At 39.5% G+C, this 20,092-nt stretch overlaps 1 protein-coding gene across 1 annotated transcript in view; it reads left to right on the top strand.

Annotated features, from left to right (window-relative positions):
- Positions 1-20,092, top strand: part of reck (reversion-inducing-cysteine-rich protein with kazal motifs) — an 80,987-nt gene that overhangs the window by 19,685 nt on the left and 41,210 nt on the right. Inside the window, exons 3-10 of the mRNA XM_069667713.1 lie at positions 6,181-6,255; positions 12,025-12,061; positions 15,047-15,132; positions 15,266-15,313; positions 15,656-15,689; positions 16,553-16,750; positions 17,771-18,035; positions 18,150-18,323. Coding sequence (XP_069523814.1) covers positions 6,181-6,255; positions 12,025-12,061; positions 15,047-15,132; positions 15,266-15,313; positions 15,656-15,689; positions 16,553-16,750; positions 17,771-18,035; positions 18,150-18,323 — 917 coding nt within the window. The remainder of the gene's footprint in view (positions 1-6,180; positions 6,256-12,024; positions 12,062-15,046; positions 15,133-15,265; positions 15,314-15,655; positions 15,690-16,552; positions 16,751-17,770; positions 18,036-18,149; positions 18,324-20,092) is intronic.

Here is a 20,092-nt window from a genome sequence, read left to right as displayed (position 1 = left end):
CACACACACACAGGCCAACTGCTCGGCCCATTATGGTCGGCCTATGAATAGAGGTTTTTGAAGGGGAGTGGTGTTAAGTTTTTTGTCTCTTGGCTCTTTGAAGTGCAGAATAAAAGTTTGGTCTCACCCTGCTTCAATTGGGAGCAGGTGATGCTCTCTCTCTCTCTCTCACTCTCTCTCCCTCCCTCTCTCTCTCTGAAGCCCCCATGTCCTTCTTTGCGGCAGAGAGACATAAAGGAGACGTAAAAGAAGCTTTTCTCTGCAAGCAAACAGGCAGAGTTCAAACCTTACTCCTGCTTTTGAAGTGGGGGGACACTGAAGAGGGAGGTTGGACAGAACTTATTGTGCTCTTATTGGTTGACGTCACTGCTAGCCAAAGAAAGAAGAAAACAGACAGGAAAAGACATGACATGAAAGATAAAGATGGATAAAAAGTAGTGGAGAAATGGGAGGGACATCCCAAAAGATAAAAAAAGTGGGAGAAATATGAAGAGATGAGAGTGATTGAGATGAAAAAGATGGTGAAGAGATGATAATGGCCTTTTAGAAGTGTAATGGCTCCAAAAATACCCTTCAAAGGTTGTAGTTAAGTTGAGCGTGTGGGTGGGTGTTTTGGTGTTGGGGTGTAGGGGATGGGTGTCAGGCATACGTTGTAATCACCAGGACCGTTTTAGCTCTAATGGACGCAGCCTCGTGCCTGGTTACACCCAGAAAATGAGCGGGTCTTCAAAGGTTCTTGTGGTTGAAAATAGAACTATAATGGCTCCAAGAACATTTTTTTTCCTTATTTGAATAAATTAATGAATCTTGAAAAAGATCCTAATGTGGTTCCAAGCTCTTTGATACTGCTGGCCTGGTACATTCAACCAGCTCTCTGTACTCCTCTGTAAAAAAGAGAAAGACAGCATGTTACTCAATGGAAATTATTCTCATACCAATTCAGTTACTAGTCGCCAAAAAAATCCAATATACAACTTTTATTGAATTCCTTCACAGTCTTCGCTCCATAAATAAAACAATTAGAGCTTAACGATAAATCGTTTAACCATCGCAATTGTGATGTGCACATGTGCAATTGTCACATCGCAGGATGTGCTAGATAATGAGGTAAGTTAACACTTTCAAGCTGCTACTTTTGTGTTGCTTGGTGCAAAAGGAAAATTTGCCATTTTCTAATGTTAATGTAATCGCAGAACAAAAGGTTATCGCAATAACAGTTTTTACCATTATCATGCAGCCCTAAAAAGAATATGGACAGACTGCTAAACAAAGCTTTCTTAAGAGAGTTTCCAATAATTTAGCATTGCACTACGACACCATTGTCACACAAATCTGGTGCATATATTATGCATCCAAACCCTGAGAATGGACAGTTAAGTCATAGATTGAAGTGTGTCATGCTAGTAGCGGCTAATGTAGCCTTTAGCCTGCATCACTGTTGAGGAGAAGGCAACAGAGTTCTGCTATACTCAATCTTTCTGACTAGACTGTTTGGTCACTTTTTTAACATGTAGTCTTCAGATGAAATGATGCTTACTCAAGTGACATCATTTGAGGACAATTATCAGATTTCACTCAGCTCTCTGAAGAAAAAAAAAAGACGTTATACAACTTTTTTTCACCACATAAGCAGTAGTACTGCTCGACACCTGGAAACACTCTTTGATGTGTAAGATGATGGAGTTCCCCGTCAAGGTTAAGGTTAAAAGGGCTTATACCTGTTCTTTGAGTGGCCACTCAAAGTCATCAAAGCTTCCTGGCTGCATCCCACTTCCTGCATGAACTCTACCTCACATCTCTGAGTGTTCTGTGTGGATGTGTTGTGTCAGACAGATGCTTCTCAAATGCATTCAGGGTTTTGCACATGCAAAGTGACAGAAGTAGTCATGCGCACAATGAGAGAGAGCGAGATCTGTCGAGTCTTTCACTTCTGAACATCTGCTCATTTGCTGCCTGATTTGACAGTCAGATTGACAGTTTGGATAATGAAAAAAAGAGAGGTTTCAGACCCTGCTAAATGAAGCATACTGAGACTGTTAATTCTTTAGGAAAGTCTTAGAACTACTTATCTTGATACTCCAAAATTGATGTCACCAAGAATTTAAAATGACTGCTTTTGTATTTAGTTCAGCCCAGACCATTGTTGTTTGCAATGATTTTAAGAGACAGTCCTTCATAGGTACATGAGTTATAATGCCTAATGTGACCCTTTTCCATCCCTTATTGCAATTTAAAAAAATTAAATATCTTTGTCAGAAGCAGAAGTGGTAGAAGTGTATAGTTATAAACGTAGAATAACAATACCTTGTAGGGAGGCGGTTTGGGTGGATGAACAGGTCAACAAAGTGTGTGACTTTAACACTTGAGAACCTTTTTTGTTTCTCTTCCCTACCGGCATTAAAGTGGTTTCTTTAACCGTGACTGCCTTTCTGCCATGACATAGGCTGCATTCATACTGCAGCTAAAAGTGTCCCAATTTCCCGCCCATGTGACACAGATCTGATTTTTTCAAAACAGTGTGAACAGCAAAAAGTTGCATGATGTCGCATTTTTTAAATTCAGAACTGGGCTACTTGAATATGTGGTACTAAATCGGAATCCAAAACATGCGACTTGTATTTGAACACTCGAACCAGAATTGGTCGTCGTTGCCTTGGTAATATGAACATTTCCAGGAGTAATTCCAAAGAAGCAGAAGAAGGAGATGACTTCCTTTTTCCACTTGACCATGGAGGACAACGTCACGCAGCAGTGAAGAGATGGCCAAATACCCAAATTGCTATTATCACAACCGAAGTATGTTTAAAAATATTCAAGAGAAACAGAACAGAAATTTGCAGCTCTGTCCGTTTTCGCTGTCTCTGATGGCGATGTCGCTTACTTGCACAAAAGTTTATGCACATCCAAAGTCCCGACGCCCGAGAGCCATCCATGTTTTATGGAAAACTAATGTCAGCAGGTGTGACGTCTTTTGTTATTGTTGTTACGCACCTTCAAAAAATTTCACTTTTACCTATGACAAACAATATATTTGAAAGTATTTATGACTGTGTTAAATTTGATTGAAAAAACACAGGATTTAAGTTAGGGAGATATTCTTGCAAGCATCAGAGTACTTTTGTTTGTTTGTGTCCCAACATTAATCCAATTCATGCGACTTCAGGCCTGTCTAATATTCCTCCCCTTTGAGTGTCCCTGCCACACTGCAGTAGCGCTACATCCCCCAGTTTAAGAACCACTATGCTAGTTTATTGTACATTTCCTAAAATATTCTATACAATTGACATTTCATTCCAACTTAATCCTGTCTGACATACCTTCATACACAGAAACCTTTGTTATAATTCAAAAGCTGCCAACTCTAAGGCCTTCATGGCACACATTTGGAAACTGCTGCTTTAAACAATTTTTCTAAGCTTGCACTGCTTGAAAAGTCTCGCACTGTTGAAAGAGCCCACCAGTCTGCCAGCCAGCACTTATTCACCTTTCATGCAGACTGAGAGAGACGTACAAATGGCCGGCCTGGCTCGCTGGTTTTCAGAGTTGGTCTTTTGTTGCATCAGAGAGATTTCTTCTTTGATTATCTGCCAACGAATCACTGTCGCTCGGGTTGGTGTTGTGTTTTCCGTCGGTTCAGCAGGGATGTAAGGGCATTTGGAAAAGGACTGGATAAAGTTACTGTCAATCTGCATTGGATTCCTCTGATTCAGTGTGCTCAGACAAAGAACCGTCCTTAAACACCTGATTACAGACACATTACAAGCACCTGCAGAGGTCCCTGTAAATGAATTAGCTCCAAATCAACAGGGGGGACAGAAAGAACTTAATTTTATAGCTGCTAAAATTAAACATCCTCAAAGCTTCATTTAAAGGTGAACGATAAGAAGAAACTAAATTCAACTAGTGGGGACAGTGGATGGTTACAGAAGCAAATGTGTAGCAAAAAAGAGAAATGGTGCAAATAAGAAATGGTAAGCAAAATACAACCAACCTTAATATGGTCACAAGATAAAACAATAGACCAGCAGACTAAGATGCTGACAAAGTTTCAACTGCATTACCTCTTTATTTCTTTTAGAAATCACTAGCAGACAGAGCATTACTAGCAGACAGAGCATTACAGAGCAATATAAGAATTCTTCTTAGTCATGTTTTTTCGCTGCCTGATGAATTTAAATTGAATATTTACGTGCTTTTAGAAAATAAATCAGTCTCTGTAACCTGGTAAATGCTCCACTATGTTCCCCAGCTAATCTCTAACCGTGCCTTTTAGCTGTTTGGCTCTGAGAAGGCAGTGCACAACAGGATTATTGGAGCCTTTTCAGTTAAACAGCTGCTTTGCGCTACACCAAACAATACAATGGAATCACCATAATGTCTAATAGCTGTGGAAGAAAATACACGATCCACAAAAACATCGAGTCCTTCCATTGAGTGTGTGAGGCTGTAAATCTCACTCACTTGGTTTCATGACTTCACACTTCAGCCAGAGACTGTTGGCAGTGGCTGCGTTCTCCCAGGCTCTCGCCTTGTATGTTCACACAACACTTGGATGGGTTATGGTTTGGTGTGTGCGTGTGTGTGTGTGTGTGTGTGTGTGTGTGTGTGATTCCACACCACAAACTTGGATGCCTTATTGACGTCTAAGTGAGCATATCTCAGAAGTGTTGGGATTGACTCCACTATCCAAAACTTTCCCATGGCCTGAACACATTCCTCTGAGAAAACAACATAACACACAGGGAAAGGTGCAACACGTACATTTTTTACCGTCTCATGAATCAAAGTGAACATCAAACACCGTACCTAGGGATGTGTTGGGAGCTGCTGGTTCTTTAAGTATTTTTCCCCACTACAAATTAAAATTTCAAAGAGGTATCTGCAATGTTCTTGTCTTAGAAACACAGGAGAGGCAAAATAGACCTAGAATCTAAATGTGTAAATATGCTGTATATTGATTGCTGTATATTTCTGCTTAGTTTTTACCCACATTTTTTTACCAACAATTTCCCGGTTCATAGCTGTCAATACAGGTCTGATAGTTATATAATGGCTAATTTTCAGAATAAAATACACTTGTAGTCGTATCTTTTCCTGGAAACTACGGTACTTTTTTACATGCAATGTGAAGGATTTTGGTTTTTTGGTGCATTTTTTGATACAAATTGGGTTGTGCTGGAGTTTGATTGGGTGTATTGAACAAAATGCACTTTGGGTCTTTAGTTTAGTTTGTCATTGCTCGTATTGGTGGTTGAAATGGTAAATGGACTGTACTTGTACAGCGCTTTTCCGGTCTTGCGACCTCTCAAAACTGCTTTTACACTACATGTCAGATTCACCCATTCACACACACATTCATACACTGATGGCAGAGGCTGCTACGAAAAGTGCACAACTGTCAATTATCCCGGTGGCATAGCAATTTGGGGTTCAGTGTTGAAGTGTCTTGCCTAAGGACACTTCGACATGTAGACTGGGGATCAAACCTCCGACCTTCTGATTGAAAGACGACCGACTCTACCACTGAGCCACAGCTGCCCCGGACTTCAACCAGGAGAATTTCATGTCCATTCAAGCCTTGAATTGCAATCATCAGGCAACATGGTGGAAGTTTGTTAATCCAGTTCCACCAACCCTGATGACAGCACACAAATTTAGCTTATAGCTTAAACGTAATGAATACCACATGAGAATTGTCTGTTCATAAGATTTGATGATTAGCAAAAGCAATACCAACAAACTGCTGGTTTGGGGCTGCTTGTTTTGCTTGTGTAAAATTTCATTGACAGAAGTCATAAGACGTTTTCTAAAGGGCAGGAGCCGGGAGTCCTGCAATTTGCAGAAAAGCTTTTTCATAATCGTTTATACCTGCCATTTAAGAAGGAATTTGCTTGTGGTTTACAAGTGGTTCTTGCATAACGCCCAAATGCAATGCAGAAAATAGCATTTTTTCTTGAGTAGCCGTGAAAACCCAAGACATTTCATCTCACTTCAGTTTTATAAAGCTCACTTTCTGTTCGGTACTCATCTGAATTTAAAGACAATAAAATATCCAACCCTATCCTTCAATCATTTTTTTTTTTTTTTTACACTTTTTCATGTTCATAAGTCCTGCTCACGGAACACATACATGTATTTAAACTATGTTTGTTAATTCCTTATGTTGCTCCTTTCTTTCAGCTCGCTACTATAAAGAGTGAGTCTCGTCTAAAGCATCTCCTCCAGAGGTTACCTGGTTACTGTCCAGAGTCCATGGTGAGTCCACTCCCTCTATTACAACAACACCAGCTTTATTCACACAAGACTACTCCCTTCTTAACATGTTTTTGCTATTATTCACAAAGTAAAATGGATCAAGAGAATAAAACAACCAAAATTGCTCCTCAAAGTTGTTATTTGTGCGTCAAGAAAGCTCTAAATGGAATCATATGCAATCTTTGGCTTGTTAAAATATGATTAGATATGCTGAGGGGTTAACTCTGGTGTTTTGGTCCTGCTAGAGTGGTAAATTCTTTAGAAGTTTATCTCTCTTAATCATCTAGTAAGTGGTTTAAAAAACTAAATAGGGATAAACTTCTACTCTGAGCACAAAAATCTTCGTTAAATGCGCCAATGAAACATCCCTCCCATGGCATTTAAACGTGCACAAAGCTGAGCATTACAGTTATAGAATACATACAGAGAACGGCTCATTGCCATATGCTGAGTACCATTTGATTCATGGTAACAAGGAGAATCTGTCACAGGCTATACAAATGAAAGGTCATGTAAGTGGAACAACCCTTCTTGATGTTGGAAACAGTGATTTTACAAAACAGTTTCAACTTAAGTTCTGCTAACTGGCTTGTTTCTGAGCCTTCAGCTGTATCCTTTAAGTCCTGTAATAGGACGATTGAACATCTACTGGTCTGTGACAATTGAGCAAACAGCATGCACTGACGAAAGCCATATTGTATGATAGTGCTGTCAAAATTGGCCAAAAAAGACGTTCGATTTTTCCTTAAAAAAAACACTATTTGAATATCTGTTTTTGCGCAATGTGTCCACAAGGGGGCATACCAATACAACGAGAGACAAACTAACTTGCAAAGATATATTAACTTAAACATAAACATGCCTTTTAAAAGATCAACATCTTCCTACACCGTGCAAAATGAACAAAATAATTTGATTACGGTAGAACGGACATCCAGTGCGGCGAGCGAGCTGTGCTGTGTTATTTAAACATACACGTCTTTTAGAAAAAATCAACGTACCTATACCTGTCTGCTATGCTCAGGGTGAGAATCTCTCTCTCTCTCTCTGGCAGGGCTGGGATTTAAATTCTCCGCCATCATTACCACACGCCACACGGTTGTTGTTTTAGCTCGTTTCAGCCAGACTAAAGTTCATTATTAACGTATCATCGTATAAAGTGACATTGTGTGCATTCAAAGATGCTCCGTAACCAAGAGAGTGCACGGGCATACGAGAACACGCGAGACAGTCGCAAGAACACGGCAGACAGTCGCGAGAACACGGCAGACAGTCGTGAGAACACGCGAGACAGCTGCGGTAGTGCTCATTTTTTTCACATCGAATGTTAATAACTTATTCCAATTCGGTTATATATTCAAATTCGTTGACAGCCCTATTGTATGATGGAAAACTCAAGGACGAGCTAGTAACTTGATCGTGAGCTGAGTTTTTGTTGCTATTTCTAATAGCTAATTATTTCAAACATGCAGGAATTTCTTATATTGGCTGGATGAAATTGTTTTTTCCATTGCTGCATGTTATAAAAATCCAAACTGAAACAACACAGTTGAAAACACTGAATGTGCTTTAAAATGTCTGGCAGTATGAATTCGTTTTTATGATATTAATGCGATTATGGTAAAAAATAAAACATTTGAGCAAATATGTTTTTTATATCTGTTGTTGTGTTGCTGTTTTTAAGCTCTTGGCCTGTGTTAAGTCAAAATTCGTATCAACTCTCTTATTAGACTTATACAGGAAGTGGGTTAGTGGTTGTGGTTACAGGAACACTGGAGCACCTGGTTAAACCACGCAGTCTCACACACACAAACACAGAGTTGCTTAATCCTTCCTCCCACCATGGTTAATTACAAAGCAGAGGTTGGTTTGGTGCTCGTCTCATCTCCCTCCAAGCAGCATATTAGAAACACATCAGTAATTAGTTATGCAGTCTTACATGTGTGCCCTCATTTGAACGTGATTCTTATTCAGCTGTTATTACATGCATTTTAAGTACAAACTCGACGCACATGCATGCCAATAAAGTCACACATGCATGTATTATTATCTGTTGTTTGTATGTTGCCCATTAACATTCTTTGCTGCTAAAGAGTAAATCAACAAAGTGGTGCTTCAAATTGAAAATTTTCATTTGTAAAAGCGAATTTTAGGCAAAACATTCTCAACATTAATAAAAATTGATTGTACAGTTTAGTCTGTATTTACTTTATCATATGTTTAGGACTAGTTGTTGTTGGTTTTGGTCCCATATTTTGCGCCAGGTTAACACACAGATTGTGACCACAAACCAAACCAAAGCTGCAGTGCATATTTGCACGACACCATTTTTTTTTGAAAATCTCGCCAATAGTCATTCTTACAGGTTTAAAGGAAAACACAAGGCTAATGTCTGCACACTTAGGAGAACAGGAAGGCAAACAAATCTGAGAAAAGCATTGAAACTATGTCACTCATTTACCTAAAGGTGTTAACCCGAACAAAAGCACACAACACATGATTACTTAAAGTACAATAAGTAGAAATCTTCCATGCGTTTTGTCAACAACACATTCAAACTGGGCCCCTTCTCCTGGGCTCTACATCACCAGAAGCTCACTCTCACTCTGTCATACGAGAACATGCCAACAACATCACGATTACCGTTGTGCTAGCCTGCTAACCGCCGGTTAGCTTGTCCTAACTGGTTTGAGGCACTTACCAGTCCAACAGAAAGAAGGCCAACTGCCTGTCTGAATGGGGCCCAGATGCTAATTTGAACCACTCCCACACTCACCTATACGCTGTGATTGGCTCAGGGAACCACAACAGCCCGTCCTGAGAAGGTCCCGTGCAAAGCAAAACAACAGAATAGATGCAGAGGGAAGGGGCTCACAAGGGTCTACACACAAACTCACCAACACACATGCATAGAGGCCCATAAGTGATGATTTATATTATATTATATTTGTAAACGTCTATATTTTATTTTTCTATTTTTCTTCTTGACTCTAAAAAGAGTAGTTTGACAAAAGAATATAAAATCTGAACTTTGTTTGCTCATTTGTCACAGAGATGGTTTGGGTGTCATCATGTGGCCTTAGTGCAGCCTGACAGGAACATAATACAACAATGAACAGAAAACCCCAATGCCAGTATCCTAATGTTAAATCCAACAACCACTTTGATAGTGAGGCACCAAGATTTCATACCATACGTCCTTATAAGTATGGACAGATACTGAATAGTGTTTTAACTTTATTCACACGACTTTCATTCAGGTCTTTTCTGACCTGATGAAAACTTCAAACTGTGAGAAAAGATATTAAATTCTCATCAGCCGTAGCAAAATTGAAAAATGTAAACTTTTATGACACGTACAAACAAAGGCCCAGCTCTCTGCGAGGATAACAGGGCTCGTCTAAACTGCTACATTATTCTTCCTGTGATGTTCATAGTTTATAGGCCCCTGCTCCGTCACAAATCATGTTTATGCTTCATGTAAAGAAACTGTTACTCCTCAGCCTGCCTCATAAATGATGCAGACGCCCGCTGACTGGAACCTTTGTTCCCCAGCCAGGAGACATGGGTTCAGGGTGTTAACTGTGACGTGTGTTTATACAAATGACTTTCAAAAGAGCATGAAAGGGATTTCTTTTCTACCACTCTTCTATTTCTGTGTCTTCCAATGTCCCAATCTATGTCTCTGTGTCTCTTAGTCAGAGGAGACAGAAGAGCGTGTTTGTGATGATTAATCCCACAACATTTCACCACAAACCCAACGGAAGTTTCATGGGATTCATATGTTTTTCTGTTTTCCAACACTGTTTTGAGCCGAGGAATGTAATGTTTGTTTTGTGTGACATTACAGAATGTTTCTCATCATATACCGGAAAACTATATCCTCCTAACAGTAACCCTGAGTACATTCATTTGATATCTTTACTTACATAGGACCTTCATGTTATGAAGTGATACTCCATAAAGTTTTTACGACCATGGCTGAATGTGGAAGCCAATGGGGTGTGTGTGCACTGTCAATAGCGATGAATTTGTACATACCAGTGCTCTTGTCCAGGCTGGAGTTTCCATTGAACTCCAGCAGTGTAGTTTGCCTGAGGACAAATCTACACAGAGAAAAACCTTCTGAATACAAAATATTAAGAACATTTCCATGAATAAGTATATTTGTTTTAATTAACAGTTCAGTAAACTATATCTATACTCAAAGTGAATTTGTTGAATACTTACTAAATGTAAAATTATCATGTTAGTCAAAGTTCAAGTAAAGTCTATCATCTGTAAGTGTGCAAAGACAATTAAGAAAATCAATTCAAAAGTTTACCTCAAACTACAAACCCAGTGTACTTCTCTCAAGTGTATCCATAGTATGGACATCAAAGTGATATCAAAAAGTAATTAACTGTAAAGTTTCAAACCCTATAATGTTTTGTTAAGTGTAAACAATGTAATGTAAAAATAACTGAACGTTTGTGCTTATGTTATAGAAATGTTTAAAAAGTAGTACCAACAGTAAGGAGCGAGAACAAGCGCACTAGACTTCCCCAAATCTCTGATATATGTTTTAAAGTTGTTCTTCACCAAAAGTTCGATTATTAAGTACTGTGGTGCATGCAACATATTCTTACATGCACTTGTTTTTGGTAAAAGGGAGGGGCTGGGGGTATAAAAGCAGATTCTTTAGTACAATGGTGATTGTTTGGTGTCATAACATATCGTGACAGCATGGCATGGCACACATCTGGTTGTTTGAACTTTCAAACTGCCTTTCATTGAGAAGCATTTACAGATGGATGTGTGACAATTTCCCTAGACAAAAGAATATTCTTCTCTGTGACCACCAGCTGATTACAGCTGTTGTTCACACACGCCATCAGGCAATGGTAAAAGGGAGATGCAACAATGATACTACCATGGGTTGTGGTGTTTGAAATTTGAAGACCAGGTGGTCAGTTGTGCACCGTTACATAATTGCAGAGGTTTGTAGATGTGTGTCAGATTGTGAAGCTGCCTTTAGGATGCAATTCTATTAACCACATCTGTGACTTTATAGATGTCCTATATTAAATATATTATACATATAATATATATTAAACTCCATATTAACTTTTCCCTCCAAATACAATTTTGAGTAATTTATGTCGATATGTCAATGACATTATGGTATAACTTTCTAATTTCAAGTATTGTGTCACTTCTTCTATGTGCGTCTTGGTTGGGATTTAAAATGATCTGATCTCAAAATGATAGAGGCTTGAATTGTGGTACAGAACATTTAGAAGCTTCGTTGCTTGAATCACTTTAATTTCAGCCTCAGCTATGGTGTCCTCCAGTTCTTTGTCCCACCTCAGCTCCAACCAGACTTCCTCTAATTTGAACATTTGTGGTTGATCGGATAGTTAGTGGTGAGCCTGTTCAATTCTCAAAAGCCCCATCCTGGAACTATGGCTTACATATTAAAGCCACAGTCCATTTTGCGAGTGGGTGGAACACACAAAGTATGCCTCAAGCTTTTAATGTCGTTACAGTGCATCACGTGATCATTTGCAAACCCAATTTGATTCAACCACTTTTGCCTTATAGCTAATCGCATCCATACACTAGAACTGGTTTGACTGGAAAGTAGCATTGCTTTATTCTTTAGAAGAAGAGTGGAGAAGAAATTAGAACTATTTGGTATTATAGTGTCATATATTATATTTCAGAACAGTAAAAGCTTTAATTCAACATTTGACAGTAATTGACTTTTTTTTATCTCTTGTCTTCTAGAATGAACTTTGGCTGTGCATCAACTCTACACTTCCAGGTAAGAGACACGTGTCTGGCTTTGGCATTAGGCTTGTGCCAATTGGTAAACTGATTCTACATCATTGATTATAGGGATGATTGTTGATTGTTTTTTCTTGGACAGATGTTAAGAGATTGAACTCACTATCGCCACTAAAATAAAATCATGTCTAAAAATCTGTGCCCCACTGTGCATATGGAGATGTTTCTGTTGGAGTGACATGTCCTCGAGCTTAGCCACGTAAATCAGAGAGTGACGAAGGGATTTCAAATCCTTAAATACAAACCAGTTTACCATCTTACTTTCATTGATCCGCCTCCCCGCATCTCTGCTCTTTATTTGCCTCACACTAAAAGCTTACTCTGTGCTCCATGAGAACAGTTAACATAATAGAAATAATTTGGATTGTGAAATTAAAGATAATATCTTTGTGTTAAATGGATAAATATGCTGTGATATTGTCCCACTAAGCATAGAGACAATGTTATTCACGTCAATGAAACTATTACTTGCAGAAAACGTATGGGTTTGATTTTTCCAAAGCTCTGTCAGATGCTGAGCCAAGATGTTCAAGATGATTATTCAGAATCTTTAATCCAAATTAACTTTAACTTTTACAAGGAAATAGAGAATCAATTAGAAGATAAAAATGAATAAATATACCACTTCTACCTGGTTTAACAGACTGCAACAGAGAAACACACCTTTAGAGGACAGCTGGTGGAAATAGTCAGGAATTTAGCAGTGAAATGTTTAATATTGCAATATAAAGGTCGTAAAAATGACATTGGAGTCTAACTTCAAAGCTAAAAGACATTCCTGACTGAGTTCTGGACATATCAAGCAGAATGCACACACGATAAGTCAAAAGGAGACACCTTGACTCTACAGCTGACCTGAAAAATGACTTTCAAACAAAGTTGTATCTTCTTGTGTGTGTGTGTGTGTGTGTGTGTGTGTGTGTGTGGTTGTGGAAAGATGGAAGCAAGTGAAGCTGTTAAAGCTGTGAGGAGAGCTGGCCCTGACCAGAGCAGAAAGCAGGCAGTGGATCAAAGGCCTAAATCCTGCTGTCTGCGCTTGGAACAAATGTACCTGTCAAAAGCCTAATAGCCTCCAGATCAAGAAGTATTGTTATTCTTACCTCTCTGTACCCACTAAACACTGGCGTCCAGACAGCCTCAGGAGTCTGTGAAGATTTAACCTGTTAAGGAACAATCCTCCCTCAGATGCTCTCACACTCTGAGATATCATCGATTCTCTGGAGTTCACTGCATTCCAGCAGCCTTAAGAGATTTACTCTGTTTGTGTAACCACTTCTCCCAACATGCCAACCACAATTAATGATTTCCTTAACTTCTCAGAGCGCCTTTTGGCAACTCTTGCAAAATATAGTGGAATTTGTTGAAACTTAACAGATAACATGTACAAATTAAACTGTAGCACTTGGCTGGACTTTCATTCATATATCCCAGACTTGGACCTGCAATTTGGCAGTTCCTGTAAGTGAAACACAGAGTTGTTGGCATATGTAAAATATGAAAGTTAATAAATTTGATGTGTCAGTTACGCCTAATCATTATTCTAAAACTTTCCAACCTGTGTTTTAGCAAAAACAAATCTACTTGTTAAATGTCCATGACGACATCCAGTCCTGGATGTCCACCCATCTTTAGTGAGCCAACCCAGTGTTTCACATCTGTATCTTAGTGACAAATCATAACACTTCCAAACAATAGATCCTATTGACACTGGAGGCTCTTTGAGTCAGAATTCTAATTTGCTTTCCAATATCAGCCTGACTTTAATGAAGAGTTCATAACTTTACCAATGATGAAGTCTCAAAAACAACTGCCTTGCGAAACCAACTCTCCTCAGCTTTTGACCTTTATTGGAGCTATCATACAACAAACTGCAAAGAAGATTGATACAACTACAAACATTTACAAAGATAAAAAAGGCTAACAATTTGCTCGAAATACCCTCAATCTTTATCACTGTTTGTTTAGTTAGTTACCTGCAGCATTGAGACATACAAACTACCAAACAATCCAAGTGCTGTTGATAGGTGCAGCAGAAATACAAGATGCTGGGAAGAAATTGTTTTGGCTTCTCACATGAGCACAAGAGGACCACATGCTTTTGGTCATAGTCTTGTTTTCTTATCTCCATGGGTAAACTGGGTAAAATGGCAAACGTCTACCATTAAGTAACAATGCCACTTTAACAATACCAACTGCAGGCAGGCCAAAGTGGAAAACACTTTGTTAAAGGTATAATAAGTAGGATTTTCCTAGAAAAATAAAATATAGACTTTTTCAAATATGATGTAATAGAAATCATCGCTTATGGGCCTCTATACATTCTGTATGTGTCTTGGTGAGTGTGTGTGCAGACCCTTGTGAGACCCTTCCCTCTGCATCTATTCTGTTGTTTTGCTTTTCATGGAGTGGTTCAAATTAGCAACTGGGCCCCATTTAGACCAGCGAACATGGTGAAAGAGTGATGCAGAGTTGTCCTTCTTTCTGTTGGACAGATAGGTGCCTCAAACCGGGTAGGGCAAGCTAACTGGCAGTTAGCATGCTAGCGCAAAGGTAACCGTGATGCTGTCGGTGTTAGCTCGGCGGGGTGAGCGTGTTCTCGCACGAGAGAGTGAGAGTGAGCTTCTGTTGATGAAGAGCCCAGGAGGAGGGGCTCAGTTTGAATGTGTTGTTGACTAAATGCAAGGAAACATCCTACTTATTATCATTAACTATGTAGTCAATGAAGGGCAGTTAACTTCAAACAATATTACATTGACCAGCAGGAGTGGTACTGATGCTGACTGTCAGCACTTACCCATGCCTTAATACGTCCTTGACATTTAACTGGATTTGTTTAAGGCTTTGGAAATGACAAAAGCATCGTTCCCAATAAATACATTTGTATTGCACTTCTCTACAAGCTCACCTCTATCAAATGATCACACATAACAGGTCCATTCTGTGATGTTTGTTTTGCCTCTAGGTGTATCCAGGAAGTCAGACGGTTGGGTGGGGCTGGGCTGCTGTGAGCTGGCTATCTCAGCTGAGTGTCGCAGGGAATGCAGACAGGTGAGATACCCAGCCTTTTCCCTAAGAATGACTGCTCTATCCGAAGTTTTGCTTTGACCTCACTCATGCTTAAGTAAGGTCTGTCTGTGTTTTCATGAAACCTGGTTTGATTTCATTTCCTGTTCCCTTACAGGCATCGTCTAAAAATGACATAACAAAAGTATGCAAAAAAGTCACAGAGGTAAGCCCAAGAGTTTCAGAGAAGTAAGCTGGATTTAGTAGCTGAAGGCTACTGTTGTTATGTGTATTTTGTAACTGTTCTTATTTTTTACTGAAAGAACAGAATGATCATAGTCCCAACATAACTGACTGACTGAGTAGGGGTATAATGTTAATAACAGTACTCTGAATACATGAAGTTCCTCTAAAACAAATTGCATTAGTTGTGGTTCTGCTTCTTCTGCCACTTCTATGAAACATCCTGACAGGGCTGCTATGTTTCTTCCTTGATTGTATATTAAAATATAGGTATGACTGATAGCTGGGTTCAATGTCAACCACATTTTTTCTCTTCTCATTTTAGACCTCCCTCTACAGCTGCATCACCAAAAATGAGAGTAAGTTCCAACTCACACACACACATTCACAAGGTAAACAGTGAAGAAGCCAACAATTGCAAACTCTGAACTCATCTTTCCCTCCGGCAAATAAATAAATAAAACCCTCAAGCACACCAATATTGGACCACTAGATGAGCATGTTTGTATTCTTCCTCTGTTTCTCCTTTTCCATCTGTCCCATTCTTGCACCGTGTCACACATACTGTAAATACACAACATTCACAGATGCACACACACATACAGCAGAGCCTTGTTATTTGCCTGATGGGATGATAGGTCAGTAACTTCCTGTTGAGAGGTCTAATGTTGCTCATGCAGATGCGAAAGAATGATGAAATATGAGTTTATATGCCAATTTATTTGAATTGGATCGACAATACATGGATCAAGTCATTGTCAGCGAAATATAGTAGGCACAAAAAAGTAAAATTTATGGTTGTATATTTTTAGTTTGCATCCAAATGCATCCCCATTTTCAACTTCCAAATCACAAGATGCCCACCTTTATACATACCAAAAATATCGTTGTGCCTGCCTGACTCGACAACATTAAAATTATCATTTCATAGGCATCATTATGAGTGAGTTATGCACCAGAGCGTCATATTATTAGGCATATATTTAGATTAGGCCAAATGACAAAACACTCCTCCTATCTGCTCCTATCTATGTGTCATTAAAGGTCATCCTTGTCATGGTGATTCAAAGGCTTAATCCAAAAGGCAACTTCATCCAAGTCCAGTTGCCTTTTGGAAACTAAACATGGAAACTAAACCTTTGAATCCTCCTATCGACTTTAAGGCTCTCCAAAGCACTGGTGTGTATGTAAGACTATTTAACCTTTGTGCATGTTCCTCCAGTGGGCTCGACATGCTGCAGCTATGCAGGCCGTCACACCACCTGTAGGGAGTACTGTCAGGCCATCTTCAGGACGGACTCGACCCCCACCGTGTCCCAGATCAACGCTGTCAAAGAGTACTGTCAGAGTCACAGCGCCCAGCTGCTCAGCTGTGTCAGCAACTTCACCAAGTCCTACCCCATACGCAGCCCTATAGACAGTAAGTCCATCTATACTTAATACACCCCACAATCTGTGTACTACAGGAGCAGTGAATCTATTAGTCAAACACAGATGCATTGTTTATCATGCTATTAGTTTAGAGGCTTTACTTTTACATAGTAGTATCTTGTCATGCAAAGGTTTTGCTAATCTTGTCCTCGTTTAGAGATGAGTGTCTGTGACCTCTGCCTTTATACAATACTTTTGATGTGAATGGAATTGTTTTTGTTGTGCTCTAAGAATAAAAAATGACAGATAAAATCAACATTTCTTTCTAAATAGATATGCTTCTATTTTACACTACCAGGAAAAAGTTTGGACATATTTTCTCATACAAGTGAATGGGAAAGTGTGTCCAAACTTTTGACTGGTAGTGTAGATGTTTTACAAAATATACCATGTTTCATAGGGACTATTTGCCTCCATTGAAAACTTATTATGGAACAGTTCATAAACCATTATGCAAACCCATTAGGAGTGGTAGCTGGGAAGGAGCAATACACTGAGAATCAATCATGAGGGTTTTTGATACCACCTCGTAGGCTTATGGGAAACTTTTCCTTCCTGATTTCTTCATTTCTCACTCCATCCACACTCCATAAATCAAACCTGATGATAAATTAACTTGTGTAAGACAGTAGATTGGAGCCTCCTACTGGAAAATACTGTTTACCCCAGCTCTCTGGATGGGACTATTTCATGGAAACTTCTCAACTTCCTGAGCTGTGACATCAAAATCAAGTTGTCCCCTATTATAAATGTGACAAAAGAAAGCACAGATATGTTCCATCACACTGATCACTCAACCTCTGAAAATGTAAGGCTACATCTACATCCTTAATTTGACTGTCCTGATCAGGAACTGAAAAAGGACTGTGTAATCTCTTAATAGATTTATATTTTCAATCTGCATACAGTTGTCTATTTCAGTATATGTAAGTATGTTTTTTGAGCCATATATTTCTAGATATTGTACCAGTTTCCAGCACTCAACGGTGCATTTGTCCTTTCCATCCAGGTCTGTATTGCTGTGACCGGGCAGAGGCTACCCACTGCCAGGTGGCTTGCCGGCGCATCCTTCGCACCATGAGCACAGAGCACGAGATCATGGAGGGTCTGATCGAGGAGTGCGGCTCCCAGCCTCTCCCCCAGGAACCCATGTGGCAGTGCTTTCTGGGCAGCGCACACCCTCCTTCCCCACCTGAAGAAGAAACCCCCCACCCCGCGAAGATGGACTGTGCCAAGCTGCACTGCTGCTCCAAGGCTAACACCTCGCTCTGCAGGTATCACACTGCTTAGAACATGACATCCAATGCTGTGATATTCAGAGACAGAGTACAGGTTGAGGTGAAATGTTTTTTTCTTGTACTAACCCAGACTTTGTTCTTCTCTGACAGGGACATGTGTCAGGAGATCAGCACTAACTGGGGCAGTCAGACGTGGCAGGACTTTGACCAGCTCTGTGAGTACAACCCTGTGGAGACGGAGCTCATCAACTGCCTGGCTGATGTCAGAGAACCGTGTCAGCTTGGCTGCAAGGATCTCGGCTACTGCACCAACTTCAACAACAGGTCAGACTCCTGGATACTCAGCAGGGTTCAAATCAAAGGAGTTTTTCATACTGGCCTGCTTCCTCCCCAGCTCCTATCTCTTTGTGAGGAGTGTTTCATCCAATAATGATATGTTGACATTATCTGATAGCAGCCTTCTCCAAAACAACACTATGAGATGCTTTTTCGAAACTTTTCTATTGCTGCCTTCGGAGGCTACTGCTTCTCAGCCTATCAATCACCAATACAACCTGTTGTATACCCTCTTCAGCAACAACAAATTTCATGTTTTTTACTAGAAGCTTTTAAGAGCAAATAATTACAAAGAATATATTCACACAACTACTGTACAAATTACATGCACTCCAACCACAGAGTTTCAGAGTCACATCTTACATCTATCATACTGCTGCAGAGAATTACCAGAAACTTTAGGTGTGCTACTATTGATATAGCACATTATAATATAACTTTTAATTTTCAAATGAAATTAAAGCTCCTGTGAGGAGTTTTTCGCTGGTTATGAAACAGACTGAAATTACTCATCCAGTTACTCTTAATGGCCTACAAAAGCAAACCAGAGCATCAGCAACAAGATTGATTATTTCTATGTAGTTATTTTTAATGCCTGAAACTGCTGGTGGGGAGTAGGTGTCAGACGACGCGATTAACTGCACACTCCATTTGTTTACATTTTCCAGGGCAAAAATCTGAAGTTAGTGATACATGGGACTGTTAAAGAAGTTGTTTGTAAAAAAAACTACCACTTCAGCATGTACAGTACAAAATCAGCAAGAAATAAGAGGTACCACAGGGGGCGCCAAAATCTTCACAAACTTCCAGATTTACTCACAGTATTTTTAAATTTGAATTGCTTTTGTTTTGTAAGACAAAGGATTTTTCTGCTGCTCCCATTGTTTCAACTTCAACTGACCTGTTTGTTCAGTCTCTTAGCTAAAAATAGAACTTACAGCTTAACTGCTATCTCCTTTTACTGGCGATTGACGCTTCAACTATTTAGAGTGCAGATATTTCACATAGTTGAATGAAATTTCACTTACCTTCATTTTATACAGTTTAACTGACATTACACTGTTTATGTCTAGATTCTGCTTTAATCTCTTTCTCTTAAACTGATGGTTTAACTGCTTTTGTTTTTTTACACATCAGTTTAATAGTAAGTTTAATAGTACTATGCTCAAAGGGTTATTGTGACTGTGGTAGCACCATAAATTGTGCATACTTTGCCACCGCTGTCTGCTCCATCTTAAAGTTCACAAAGCAAATTGTGCTAATAATATTCCAGTCAGCACAAACTCTGACTCTTAGTCTATATAAGAAAATATTTTTTCTTAGTTTACTCGTATCATGAAATTAAATCCCTAGTCCTCTGACTGTGCCTCTGAACACGCATTTCCTGTGTGTTTACAACGAGTTTTTGTTTCCTGTGTGAAAATGCATATTTTATAGCCTGAAGGAAAGAAGCAGTCAGAGAGGTAAACAAGAGGCAGACTTATGTTGAACCCAGTGTGACCCTAGACTTATAAGAACCGCAGCATGTTTTACACACTGTCTGCAGATGGGGCCATAGGCCAAATGGAGCGGCTTCAAAGGCTGCATAGGAAGTCACACTAACACACACACACACACACACACACACACACACACGCACACATCAAAACAAACTGAAATATACTTCACACATACACACAGCAGTCTGCAGGTCACTTGGTGAGTGAGGCAACCACAAACGCTCACAGCCTCTTGAGACTATAGAGCGGCCTGATGAG

Source organism: Semicossyphus pulcher, unplaced genomic scaffold, assembly GCF_022749685.1.
Source record: "Semicossyphus pulcher isolate SPU_LCO1_2020_fin unplaced genomic scaffold, fSemPul1.0.p SCAF_18, whole genome shotgun sequence".
NCBI classification, from domain to species: domain Eukaryota; kingdom Metazoa; phylum Chordata; class Actinopteri; order Labriformes; family Labridae; genus Semicossyphus; species Semicossyphus pulcher.
Note: the sequence above shows the minus strand (reverse complement) of the source record. Positions and strands in the feature narration are given on the sequence as shown.